Source organism: Callorhinchus milii, unplaced genomic scaffold (genome assembly GCF_018977255.1).
Source record: "Callorhinchus milii isolate IMCB2004 unplaced genomic scaffold, IMCB_Cmil_1.0 Scaffold4, whole genome shotgun sequence".
In the NCBI taxonomy this organism is placed as follows: Eukaryota; Metazoa; Chordata; class Chondrichthyes; order Chimaeriformes; family Callorhinchidae; genus Callorhinchus; species Callorhinchus milii.
This window is the reverse complement of record NW_024704745.1, coordinates 41,175,100-41,189,578: the sequence shown is the minus strand read 5'-3', so window position 1 is coordinate 41,189,578 and position 14,479 is coordinate 41,175,100. Positions and strand designations below refer to the sequence as shown.

Below are 14,479 nucleotides of genomic sequence, written 5' to 3'. Positions count from 1 at the left end.
TTATAGTAGGTAGAAACAGATTTTGTAATAGGTAGCAACGAGATTGAATAGGTCAAAAATAGGAAACAGTAAAATAGAAAAGAGACAATAGAATACAATAAGATAATGTCCAAGGCATGTACAGGAAATGTTTTTAAAATGCTTGGTGTTTTAAATTTACTTTTAGTAGTTTGGGATTAATATTATTGCAATTGTTTGAGCAGGTTTATTACTATGATTATTTTTGAGGATCGGTTAGTATCATGAAAATATGCAGATACAATTGGCGCCCAGTGACAGGAGTCTCAAGACACTTACTGGCCCTCTGAAGTGTTATGAATTTTTGAGTAAGGTTAAATGATGTTTCAGAAACGTTATTAAAGCAATATTGTTGTTTTTGCAGATGCCTGGAGTTCAGCCAATCTCTTCGGTTGGTAGATTACACCCACCAAACTTTTCAGCACTCCCACCACCTACTTTCAACCCAGGAGTGCCACCTCCACCACCGCCACCACCTCCTCCTCCATTTATGCGTCCTGGTTTTAATCCAATCCAACCACCTCCGGGTAATTTAACTCACATTGGCAGTAGGTCTGTCTCAGGACTTCCAGGAGTCCATTTGGAAAGATTGAAGTCAAATATTTCTATATTACATCTTTAGGGGGAAATTTGCATCTCATGTAATGAGCTTTATTTTATTCAAAAAATGATGCCCATTTTCATTAATATTACATTTTAATTTATGTATGTTAGAAGTAATGTTATAGTTTAAACTGTTTTAGGTTTTTCTTTAAAAAATCCTTTAAAGTGCAGGAAAAAATTCACTTGGTGTGGAAGTCGAGCTTGTTTGATTGCACTTTCCAATTCCGGGTGTGACTGCAAAAATTGTACTGTCACAACATAATCACGACTGTGATGTAGCCATATGAGGTTGTGGCTTCAAGCCTCATGTTAAGACTTTGAGTTTTTATGCTGTATATGAAAAGCAAAATCATTTCTATTTAGTTATGTGAACCTTGTTCTTTCAGGATACCTTCCACCAGGATCTATTCCTCCAATGAGTGCTGCATTACCAATTGGAAATACAGGAACAAACATTCCGACATGTGATTCTTCCCAACTTCCAGGTTAGTCCCTTATTATGTCGACTCATTCACTTGTCTGTTGTAATAGCTATGTGGTAAACCATGAAAGAGAGGATTAATATGCTTGTTTCATTGCACTACACATTTGTTTTGGTAACTTATCCAAGTAGTAAATATTGGCCTATATTCCTTTTAAGGGACTTTTGAGATGGAAGAGGATTTTATTTTCAACTCAAAAAAAATTCCTAGTCTTCTGGAATGTAAAGTTAATGTACTCATAAACAAAAGCATTATGTTTTTGTAATGCATTGTATATATTTTCTAATTTAATTACAGAGAAAACCTACTAATGTCAGCAATATGTGTTGCTGCAAATGGCTTCTTTGTGACCAGTATTATATGTCACAGGAAATCTGTAAAAAAAAATCAGAAAAAAAGTAGTAAAAGGAATGATCATTTGAGGCAGAGATCCTCCTCTTTCCACACTTCTGGAAATAAACTGAAGACTTTCACTATTATTCCCTTGGATAGACAAAGCTCAATAAAATCTGTCTGAAACACTTGAGATTCAACACTACATAAAATTCTTTTAAAAGTTACATTTGAACAAATCACTGTTATATTAGAAGTAAGCGATCTGCTCTCATTAATCCATGTTAACTGTCACTAATGATAATTCTGTTTAGTGCACAAAATGGTAAAGTTTAGAACAGAAGCAGTCAAGCTTGACAAGTCTGCTTTCATACGGCCTCAGAAACTATTTTCACTTTCAAATGTAAACAAACGATAATCTGGGTTTCACTGTTAGTCTTAGATAACTGCAGTCTTGCTGAAAGTTGAACACATCGCGTCACGTAAACGGAGAGATTGCAGTTTCAAATCTCGGAATGAATGACACTTGAAGGCACATTTTAGACAGCATTAGGAAGACTCCTCGCAATGAAAATTAATAATCCTGCAGGGCATTTGACTAGAGCGATATCCAATTTAACGATAATTTGGGTCAAACCTTTGCTCAACAACTACATGGAATAATCTAAATACTTTTATTGGACACAACAGCAAAGAAAAAAATTGATGGAACCACTTAAGACATATATTTTCTAAATTTGTCCCATTTTGTTAAGTAAATTTTACATGGTATATAATGTTTAGTGGATGAAGTACAAAGGTAGATTAGAGAAAGGTGCAGTAATCGTTGTTTAAATGAAGGTTTTCATTTACAAATTATGCATCTTGCATTCTGCTTAATGAAAAAGTTTTCTATGGGTGAAATTCTTCAGTTTTGGTGATGTACTTTCCTTTAAATTATAATTAGTTTTATAGCTGCACAAAGAAAATGAACAAACATGAAACTGCCTTGTTTGGTTTATACTTTAATGCTTCATTTCATTACACATTTCTTTGTTTCCAGTTAAAGGATATTATTGATTGAGTTTCTTCAGGGTGACTTAGTTCCTCTGGCTCCGGTCTGCTCCACATCCCCCGCCCTAACTGCCCTACCATCGGTGGCGGGGCTTTCAGCCTCTCAGTCCCCAGGCTCTGGAACTCCATCCCCCAGTGCCTTTCCTCCTTCAAGGCTGGTCTCAAGACCTTTCTCTTCAACCGTGCCTTCAGCTCCCCTCTCGATTGTCTACTCCCTCCTCGCTCCCTCCCTTCCCTCACCCTGACCATTTCCCCCCTGCTTGGGTCCCAACCCAACTGTCCAGCACCTTGGGACATCCTCCCAAAGTGAAAGGCGCTCTATAAATGCAATCTTGTTGTTGTTGTTCGTGACCTTGAGCTCATATTTCTACTCTTTGATTGTTAAATGATGAGCAAGACAACGATCATAAGAACAAACAAATTAAATAACTAAAGTTCTGGTATCAAGCTCATTCCTTCCACAAAGCATGTATAATTGGTTTAATCATGAGCACTCTACTCAACCCTGTGCTTATCGTTCATCCTACTAATGGGGTATGAAATATGTGGAGGATATGGGCTAAAAGAATGAGGGCAATAACCAAGATAATAAAAAAGCCATCTGAAATACAAACAGTAAAGTTACAAGCATGTTGTGCTTGTTATATCCATAAATTACATCCATAAATTTACTATCGTATCAGAACCTATTGTGCTCTATTGATACGATGGAGGAATATGCTTTATTGCAGAGATTATGCAATTTATGTAGATTTGTGGTATTTAAGATTATGGGCAATAATAATCTTTCCAGAACAAATATAGTCTTCCAATTCCAATATAGTGTTCAATGAGTTTGAATGTAACTAATGAAGTTATAGAATGTTTTCATTGAAATGATATTTATGTTTTATGTTTTTGATTATTTCATTGTTGGTGTTTAATCCTCCCCTTCCTGGCCTTTTTCTGGAAGAGTGAAGGCAAAAATTATATAGGTGGTGATTGTTAACACTACTCTTCATGCCATTCTGTTAACCTTAAATTGAAGAATGATGCTTAATGTATCTAAATTTGATTCAACAACAATAACAACAAAATTACATTCGTAAAGCGCCTTTCACGTTGGGAGGACATCTCAAGGCGCTGGACAGTCTTAAGAGTTTTGCATCCAAGCTGGGGATCAGGGAGGGTGGAGGGCAGGGGATGGAAGCAGGGTGATCGAAAGCACAGCCGAAGAGGAGGGTCTTGAGATGTTCTTGAAGGAGGCAAGGGAGGGGGCGAGGCAGAGGGACTGCGGGGTGGAGTTCCAGAGGGTGGGGGCAGAAGGCCTGCCAGCCAATAGTGGGGCAAGCGAGGGGGGGAACGTGAAGCAGGCCGGAGTTCGCTGAGCCGAGGGAGCGAGCAGGGTGGTAGGGGATTAGGAGATGGAGGAGGTGGGGGTCAGCGAGGCCATGGAGGGCTTTGAAGGTGAGGTCCAGGATCTTGAACTGTATCCTCTGTGTGATGGGAAGTCAGTGGAGTCGGGCGAGGATGGGGGTGATAGGGTCATGGAGCCCTGTGCGGGAGGGGATACGGGCTGCAGAGTTCTGGATGATCTGCAGCCTGTGGAGGAAGGAGTTGTTGATTCAAGTAAGCTTTTCTGGCACTATGGTAATTATTAAGTGCTATGTGTGTATTTTTAAAAATAAGTTTATCTCCCAGAATTGCATATGAATAAGATATAATTTTATTCAGCAGTACCATTGGGTTCCCTGGAAGATAATGCAAATAATTCTAATGAGAACTCGATCCCTACCTTAGTGTCTGATGCCAAATGTTTTGGAACTGTGCAGAGACAAAACCCAGGGCTGGGGGCTGACACAATCCAATCTGTCCAAAACTAGCTACGCCTGTCCTTCGAATTTTAGAAAGGGTAAATAGGGAAAATATATAGCAATGTTTGTTATCGAGACTTTATGTTAGGTATATGAAGTATGGCCTTAATTCAATTGATGGGAACATCATTATGCCTCAGAATAATTACATATTTGATCAACCTCTATTTTACCCCAATTATAGTATTTTACATAATATCTGTTGAAACAATCCTTTCTTTGCATATAGTATGTTAAAGTGCTCTGAGACGCTGTCCAGCGAGGAGGGCGTTATATAAATCCAAGTTGTTGTTCTCATATGCTATGTAGTTTTGTTTGAAATTATTTTGAAATTTAGGCAGTTTTCAGCATTTTAATTACATTTTAAAAATTGCACTTGATTACATTTTTAAAAATGAGCTTAAATTGTTGCTGACAGTATGTTAGAATGAAGTAAGCATAAGTTTCTATTTTGGTTCATCTTGCTTAGTTGAGTAAAAAATGATGTGTTCGTATATTTATGTGCAAGTCCAACATAAAATATAGTTTGAGGCTACATAATTAGGGCAAGGTGTACTCTAGAAAAAATATTCTTTCTTCATACTCCTATGTGTATATATAATCAGTTATAAAAACTTGAAAACTGCTGGTCCCTTTAAGAACATTTTCAGCTGGAACAAACATGATCTTCTAATTCAACAACAGCTTGCATTTATTTTGCGCCCTCCACGCCGGGCGGCATCTCAGAGCGCTTAACAATGGTGGATCCCGAGGCCAAGCTAGAGGGAGGGGGAAGGTCGAAGAGGGAGGTCTTCAGGCACAACTTAAATATGGGGAAGGAGGGGCGAGGACGAAGGGGTTGAGGGAGGGAGCTCTAAAGTTTCGGGGCTGAAGGCACGGCCGCCGATGGTGGAACGGAGGATTCAGGAGACACAGAGGAGGCCAGACCCAGTAGAGTGGAGGCAGCAGGTACTGCTGTGGGGAGAGAAGATGTTAGAGAGATAGGGGTGTGCCAAGGAATGGAGGGATTTAAACACTAGAGTGAGGATCTTGAAGTCGATCCACTCTGTGACAGGGAGGAAGTGGAGTTTAGCAGAACTGGAGTAATCGGGGTACAAAGTTTAGTGCAGGAGAGAATGCGGGCGGTGGAGTTTTGAATGAGCTGAATTTTGTGAATAGTGGAGGAGGGGAGACCAGCGAGGAGGGCGTTAAAGTAGTCCAGCCGAGAGGTGACAAAGGCATAGACAAGGGTTTTAACAGTTTTTGGGGTGAGGTATTGTCAGAGGCGGGCAATGTGGCGGAGGTGGAAGAAAGTGATGCTGGTCAGGGACCGGATGTGCGGGAGGAAGGAAGGACAACTCAGCATCTATAAGTCATACACTTCAGCTCATTTTCTCTTAATCCTTAGAACTAGTTATCAATGTAGGCTGTGGATTCTGATGCAAATCAGATTATAAAGAATATTTAATTTGGGGAAAGATTGCAGATTATTCCAACAATTGTATTGAAAGTCTTGTCAGAAATTGCAGCTACATGCAACCTTCAGTGCCCAGAATAATATTGAATAATAATAATCCTTGCATTTGATATAATAATCTAGAGCACCAGAAGAAATTCCCTTCTCTTTTCGAATAGTGCCATGGGATCTTTAGCGTCCCCCTGAACAGGCAGACGGCACTTCGATTTAATGTTTCATCCAAAGAATGAATTTTGAAGGTCTCGGGCTGAGAGTAGCCAATATTCAACCCAAAGGACTGACTTCACGTTGTTACCCAAAGAGTCGCAAAAAGAAAAATGCAAGCCAATCTGTGCAAATTCTAGACTTCTAAACTTCTCCACATGAGCATATTGCCTTCTGTTCCCAAACTCCCCATCTCGCTGGCTTACTTACTAACTTTTTTCCTTTCTTTCCTGTTATTTATCAATTGAAGTATATCTTTCTTCGATTGGTTTTAATCTATTTGATTCTTTTCATTGGTCCCCAGGATGAATGTAGGTATACAATATATATCAAAGCTTTCTGGCCTTTTTAAAAATAAAAAAAATGCTATTTTTGTACTTTTGATATGAAATTCAACATAAACTATTCACCTTCCTTGAAATATCCATTTCCTAGACCCAAGCTGGTGGGTGGAAAATCTTTTAATACCCATCTGACTGGATAATTGATTAACGTAGATGACAACATATAAGATTAACTATATTTTCATTGAATTCTTTACAGTTAATATGCCATTTATTAACATTGAAGCCTTTTAACCAGAAAGGATAACACATGATTATATTTAAAGGAATGAAGAGGAAAATAATCTTTATTACTCACAACTTGAATTTCAGTTGTCTATAGTGTGAGTCATTACATTGGGTAATTACTTTGCCTACAAAAAGACACTATGCTTGACAGTAATTACTGTAAAACATTTTTCAATTGTAAAACACTTCCAAGCATTTTGACTTGATTCGGTATTTATTTTGTTTTCTTAATCTCTTCATATGAGAATAAGTTTCAACAGTGAAGTTTCAACAAATAATATTCTTTTGAATTTTCTGAAAATTTAGATTATGTTCAATGTAAGTTCAATCACCATCTTGCATGTGTTATTCAATATTTTCAAGTTACCAATAGTATAGCATTTTAAGAATACAGGCTCTGTTAACATCCTTGTAGTATTTGTCACATGATGGTTCAGTATGTTTGTAGCACTTAAGTGAGCTACTCCTGATTGTTGTTTGTATTTCCCCACCCCGATTTTTTGACTGTGTGTGTTTAAGCTAATTAGTTATTTTTAACAAATTTCTCAATTTTCTCGTGTTTTCCTAAAATATGCAATTTCTTGCTTCCCACAGTAGGAAATGTTTTGACTGGGTTTGTTATCAATTTATTATGCATTGTACAACCAAAACATTTAATCTCGTACTCACAGTCAGAATTCCAATAGCATATGCCAAAGAATTTGAGTATTCCTGGATATCACTTGAATCAGCTCCTTTGTGTGTACTGTAACTCATCTCGGATGTGCCAATTCCTTTACAAATCTATAAAACTATATGCGGATAGGAAAGTCTAATTAGAGAGTGATTGTTTCTTTAGTACCAATGAGTAGTTTTTCCTTTGCAAGTACTTTATAGATCACCTTTATTTCTATAGTCCTCTCTCTATCTACTCGTCAAACTATTGCATTCTATCTTAAGAAATTTCTCACTTCAAAACTTAGGCCTTTTTGGGAAGACGTAGTAAATTGTAAGCTTTAGTGTGGGACAAGCCATGCCTTGCATCGCATGAAGATTTAGCTTCCACAAAATTATTTGTTTCCTATGCATTTCTACTCTGGGAAAGTCCTAGCAATCAATAAAATTAAGTCAAATTGGTGGTTGGGTTATTACTGCTAGTTTAATAGTATGATAGCTTGGTATATCAATATGTTCCCCTCATCCAATACTAGAAAGCATTAAGCGCAGGTTGGCAAAAAACAAAGCTTGAGGGCCCCAGAGTATGTGTTGTGGTATTGCTGGAGTCTAACCAGCTAAAACCGCATAGCTTGCCACTGATAGCACTGTTTGGCAAGCTTTCCCACTGCTTGTCTAGCTAGGATCACCCTACCCTAAGAGGAGAGGCTGATTATTATTCAATACATCAATATTAGTTTGATTAATGCAAACAAGGTGAATTTGTAAAGGACAATATTTTCCAAATATTTATATGCAGTTCTTTCTCTTTCTCTTTGACCATGCCTTCAGCTCCCCTCTCGACTCTCTACCCCCTCCTCCCTTCCCTCCCCCTGACCATTTCCCCCCTGCTCAGGTCCTGACCCAACTGTCCAGCGTCTTGGGATGTCCTCCCGACGTGAAAGGCGCTCTATAAATGGAATCTTGTTGTTGTTGTAATAAGATCCACGAATGAGATGTAGTAGATTATTGAGTGATTGTATTACATGAATATAATTTTCCAACTTTGCGGTATGAGGTTACGATTTTAATATACTTGTTAAAGTGAAAGTATTTCCTTATCCTCATCCCAGGCATACAGTTCAGGTTTCAAAAAGATTTTTTTTAAATCTTATTAATGGAAATCTATTATAGTATTGTTTTTAATCCTTTTAAGATTTGTTAAGTAATACTTGATTGTTATTCTCTCCTCCCACCACACTTATATATAGATCAAGAAGGACCACACTCCATGACTGCTTTTGCTGGTGGCCCCTTCAGACAATACAACACAGGTTAGATCTATATAGTCGAATAGTAGTTTATTATTACTGACCTTTTGTTATACAAGGTTGTCTGCCTGATTTTCTGAACTTAAATTGAGTGGAGACATCAATCATTCTTAAGATGATGGTTTAACTTCTCTATAATCTAAGACTCCCACTTTTCCTCACCCTCTGACCATAAACTGATTTAGCCAGTCTATTCTCTTTCATAGTCTCTTCTTATTCAACTCCATGGTTTTGCACATTCTTGCTTCTACATGTCAGGAGCAGAGACACATCTGCAGCAAATGTCTGCAACTGAGGCAGCTCCAGCTCAGAGCTGACATTGCGCAGCATCAGGGACAGTGAGTGCTTCCTGGATAGTTTCATCCTGGAGCCAGTCACTCCCCTGAAGCTCAGGGAAAGTATAGAGAATAGTATCAGTCAAGGACAGGATAGGGTGTCTGACAGGCAGGAGGTTAAGGGAACACCAGAGAGAGTGGTAGTGAAGCCTCAGGCTTTAACCTTGGCCAACAGTACGAGATCCTTGCAACCTGTGTGGGCAAGGAAGCCTGTGAGGAGGAAGGAAAACGTATTATTAGGGGAAACAAACAGAAAGTTGTAGTAATTGGGGACGAGACTATCAGGCGGACAGATACACTTATCTGCAGCTGCATCCAGGAGACCCGAAGGCTCTGTTGCCTTCCTGGGGCCAGGGTGAAGAACGTCTCGGCGGGGCTGGAGGAGAATCTAAAACACGAGGGCGAGGATCCATTGGTGGTACTTCACATAGGTACCATTGACATAGTTAGTTGTGATGATCTGAGGAGGGAGTTCAAGGAGCTGGGAACAAAATTAAAACAAAGAACATCAAAGGTAGTGATAGCAGGATTGTTGCCTTTGACATGTGCAAATTGGTACAGGAAGAAGCAAATTAGAGAGTTAAATGCATGGCTAAGGGAGTGGTGTGGAACGCAGGGGTTTCATTTTATGGGCCACTGGCACCAGTATTGGGGGAAAAGGGGTCTATTTCAAAAAGATGGGCTCCACTTAAATTGGGCTGGGACAAATGTCCTAGCAAACTGAATATATAGGGAGGTAAATAAAGCTTTAAACTAGTAAAGGGGGCAGGGATACAATTAGAAATAATCGCAAGCTCGCAATATTAAGAAAACTAAAGGTGGCAGAACAGAATAGCAAGAGAGATAAACACAATAGGTCAAAGAGGGGTAAGAAGCTCAGTAAAGAAGATAGGGCAGCAGAGAGTAGGGGAAATGGTAAGAAATTAAAATCGCTATATCTGACTGCACGAAGCATTCGAAATAAGATAGATGAATTAAAGGCACAGATAGATACAAACAGGTATGATCTAGTAGCCATTACTGAGATATGGTTACAGGGAGATCTAGGGTGGGAGTTAAATATTCTGGGTTTTTCAGCTTATAGGAAGGATAGACAATGTGGAAAATGAGATGGGGGGGTAGCCTTGTTAATAAAGGATGGAATAAAAACATTAAGAGAGGAAGGATTTCAAATCAGATAACCAGGATGTAGAGATGGTATGGGTAGAATTACGAAATAACAAGGGGCAGAAAACATTAGTGGGAGTAGTTTATAGACCCCCAAACAGTGATCACAGCATAGCGCAGGGTATTAATCAAGAAATTAGAGGAGCATGTAGCAAAGGTAATACAGTAATAGTGGGTGATTTCAATCTTCACATAGATTGGGAAAACCAAATCGGCAAAAGTAGGGTAAAGGAGAAGTTTATAGAATGTATGAGAGATAGCTTTCTGGAGCAATATGCTGAGGAACCAACTAGGGAACAGGCCATACTAGACCTTGTTTTGAGTAGCGAAACAGGGCTAGTCGGTAATATAGATATTAAGGCTCCTCTAGGGCAGAGTGATCATAACATGATAGAATTTAGTATTAAGTTAGAGAGCAATGTAGTCAAATCCGAAGCAAGGGTCTTAAATTTAAATAAAGCTAACTTTGCAGGTATGAGGGAGGAATTAGTTAAAATAGACTGGGGAATTAGATTAATGGATATGACAATAGACCAACAGTGGCAAACGTTTAAAGATGTAATGCAAAATTCTCAGCGGTCACATATTCCCTTGAGGAATAAGAGTACCACAAGGAAAGCAGTTCATCTGTGGCTAACTAGAGCAGTTAGAGAAAGTATAAAACTAAAAGAAAAGGCCTATAAAACTGCCAAAAAGAGTAGCAAACCTGAGGACTGGGAGTGTTTTAGGGACCAACAAAGGAAAAACAAAAAGCTCATTAAGAGTGAGAAAATGGATTATGAGGGCAAGCTGGCTAGGAACATTAAGACAGATTGTAAGAGTTTTTATAAATACATTAAGAGAAATAGTCTAGCAAAAGTAAATGTGGGTCCATTACAGGCAGAGACAGGAGGAATTATAATGGGGAATAAGGATATGGCAAAATCCCTCAATAAATACTTTGCTTTTGTCTTCTCATTAGAAGACACAAGAAGTTTACCAGAAATAGAGATGAACCAAGGGGCTAATGATAGATTCACTAGGTTGGTACCTGGGATGAGGGGATGAATTATGAGGATAGGTTGAGCAATTTAGGCCTACATTCTCTAAAATATAGAAGAATGAGAGGTGATCTTATAAAAACCTATAAGATTATTAAGGGACACGACAGAATAGATAGTGGGAGACTTTTTCCGCTGGTTAGAGAAATTCTAACCAGGGGTCAGTCTCAAAATTAGCCCTTTCGCACTGAGTTGAGGAACAACTTCTTCACTCAGAGAGTAGTGAATTTATGGAATTCTCTACCCCAAAAGGCTGTAGATGCTCAGTCCTTGAGCATATTCAAGACTGAGATTGATAGATTTCTTGTGGATAAAGGGATTAAGGGATATAGGGAGAAGGTGGGTAGGTGGAGTTAGAATAGATCAGCCATGATCTTATTGAATGGTGGGGCAGGCTAGAGGGGCTGAATGGCCTACTCCTGCTCCTAATTCTTATGTTCTTATGTTCTAATATCCTCACTATTTTGTCTTTTAATGGCTTTTCTTTCTGTGAGTGTATGAACACTTATGACAAGGGTTTTATCCTTGATCCTCTTCTACTTTTATCCCTATGCTACCCATCATATGTATGCATCAGCCAGTCTGTAAACTTACGCTGATCACAAGCTCTACCTCTCCACCTCTACTGACCAGTTGCCTATCAGATGTAAGGTCATGTGTGAACCCAATTTTTCTTCAGCATAGCATCAACAGAACTGAAGATTCCTTCTTACCTTTATCTCTGACTCACATCAACCTGATTGCTCACTCTGGTTGTGTTAGTTGACTAACCTGTACTTGACTAAAACTCCTTTCAGTCTCTGGAACATAGCCTGCTCATGTCCTTGTCTCTTTTTTTTTCTCCTCCTCGGTTCACCCCCACGCAGCCAAAATCCTCGTCCGTACTTCACCCTCACAATAAACTACGCACCTGTATTCACTGCTTCACCACACTCTGCAACTCACCAACCCCATCCTCCCCAAGCTCAACTGCCTCCCAGTTCTGCAAAAGAGCAACTTTCTTCATCCTGACTTTCAAATCTTTTCACAATTTTGCACCTTCCTATCTTTGTAATCTCCTTCTGCCTTGTTATTTTGAGAAAACAGATATGTTGTCAGCCTGTGACCACATAATTGAAGGCAGGTAATAGATTATGGTTGAGCATGCATTAAACTCTTTAAGGAGCACTGTGGAAATTGACTTGCACCCAAAGAATAAGGTATGCCATACCCAATACCCAAGGTATTCGGCATTTGGTGTACCCCACATGACATATATTTGATTTCTATTTTGTTTATTCAATTGGTGGGGGGGGTTCGACTTAACACATTTCAACTTTCTCACAATTTACTTGAGAAAGCAACTTCCATATTTATAAAATGATTTCTAAATTTTAAGCCATGTAAGTTTTTATCCTCAACACCCAAAATTTGCCTTATTAATAATTTTGTCTAATGTATAATTCTGTGTATATGATTTTCAGGAAATCAAGGTGGAACCTCTCACACCCCGGTAACAAATGTCCAACCACCGAGTCCTGGTCTTTTGGGAGCACGGCCTGGTTTGATACCTCTACAGCGTCCTCCTGGTGTTCCACCACCTCATCTGCAAAGATTTCCTGTTGTTCCTCCCAGACCTTTATTACCACATTTGATGCATAGAGGTCCGCCACCTCCAGGCCCAGGTGGATTTGGAGTACCTCCACCTCATGGTGTAAGAGGTCCCTTTCCACCCCAAAATCTTTATGGCCGACCTTCAGCAGCTGAAGATAGGGATGGAAGACAGTTTAGGAATGACAGGCATGGATTTCCTCCAGGAAGAGATCGAGACCAAGAACGTTTTGGTAGATCGGAATTCAGAAATCGGTCTTTTGGTGGAAACCGAAGTGAATCTGACAATCGTGATCGTTATGGAAATCGACAAGAAGATCGAGATGAGCGTCAGAGTGGTGGTCGTGAGAGATGGGAATGGGGCAGGAGAAGCTCTGAACGAGACAGATCTAGAGATTCAGAGGAAAGAAACAGGTGGTCGAGTGGACATAGAGATTCTCGAGAGAAAGAATCTCGTAGAGATCGAGATGTGGATCAGCGTGGCAAGGAAAAGCCTGAAGCTTCAGTTGATGAGGAGAGTGAAAAAGACCTCAGATCTAATGGAGACACACAAGAAGAAATAATTAAACCGTTAGATATAAACCCAGTAGCTGAGTCTGCTAAAGAAGAATCTGAGTCACTGAATACAGATATGAAAGCCACATATATGAAAGCCACAGAGATGGTGGAAATGGAGCCTGCCTCATCTACAAAACAACCTGAAACAGAAAATTCAGGCACAACTAATGAGGCTCAGTGATTTGAAACTAATTATAATAAAACACATGATGTGGTGATAATTCACACATGCACCACATTATTGTGTTATGAAGCTTTAGAGTTGTATAAAAATGATGTATAAAGTATTTGCTTCTGCTCTCCCACAATCCTGTCTAGTTTTTAAAGGAAGATTTTAAGCAAACTGTTTGCTTTCCCCAGTATTCAAAATGGCCACACAATTTACTCAAAAGCGTGAACCCCTGATGACAAGAAAGAAAAATGATCACATTTTTTCTGTACCTTTTTAAAATTTTGACCTAAGGTAGAAGTACTTTCTATTCTTTTTTAATTTAAAAAAAGGTGAAAGCTCCTCCCAACAGTTGAGCTTAGGGATTTGTTTTTAATAAACTCTATTTTCTTAACAAACTTTAGAGCGTGTGATATTCTTCCTCGGACTTGTGGAGAAAAGAATGTCATGGAATGGAAGAATAAGGTTATAAAACACCCTAAAGTTTGATGTTTTCTATATTGGAAGCAAGTCTAAATTAGACTCTTATTAGTATGTGTTCTTAAAAAAAAAAAAAATTGCTTTTGGACAACCAACTACAGAGCCCAAGACAGATTGCTTTGCAACGTGTATTATAAAAATATTAGTGTTTCACTGGTGATGTATAGAAATTATAAAGTTGCCCACACAAGATCAGGAAACCAATGGTCTGAATAGTACTTTGTTTTAGAACGTTTCTTGAAAGTTTATTTGTTCATTTCCCTGAAATACAGACTGTTTCTTAAAAGTAACAGTTTTCTGGATTTTTCTTCTGTTTTAGATGCTAACAGTTACATAAAAATAATCATATGTTTACCAATAATGTTGCAGTTAAGTTGAATGTGGTTTTAGATTTGTTAATACTGTATATGGCTGTGCAAATGTTTCAATTTTAATTCAAAAACATTTACCACAGAAATTAACGTACCCATTTGTTCACAAGACAACTGTTTGATTCATTTAAAGGAACATGGCAAAAAAAAGTAAGACATCAAAGTAATGTGAAACATATCCAAGATCACAATGTTTCTGTCTTATTTACATTTGATTTTGTTTAAGCAAAA

The 14,479-nt window shown here is 38.7% G+C and overlaps 1 protein-coding gene across 1 annotated transcript in view; it reads left to right on the top strand.

Moving 5' to 3' along the window:
* The window catches only part of scaf4a (SR-related CTD-associated factor 4a), a 55,268-nt gene extending 41,101 nt beyond the window's left edge, over positions 1 to 14,167 (top strand). Inside the window, exons 17-20 of the mRNA XM_007904059.2 lie at positions 383 to 545; positions 1,008 to 1,106; positions 8,479 to 8,541; positions 12,544 to 14,167. Coding sequence (XP_007902250.1) covers positions 383 to 545; positions 1,008 to 1,106; positions 8,479 to 8,541; positions 12,544 to 13,409 — 1,191 coding nt within the window. The 3' untranslated portion in view covers positions 13,410 to 14,167. The remainder of the gene's footprint in view (positions 1 to 382; positions 546 to 1,007; positions 1,107 to 8,478; positions 8,542 to 12,543) is intronic.
* The last annotated feature ends 312 nt before the right edge of the window (positions 14,168 to 14,479 follow it).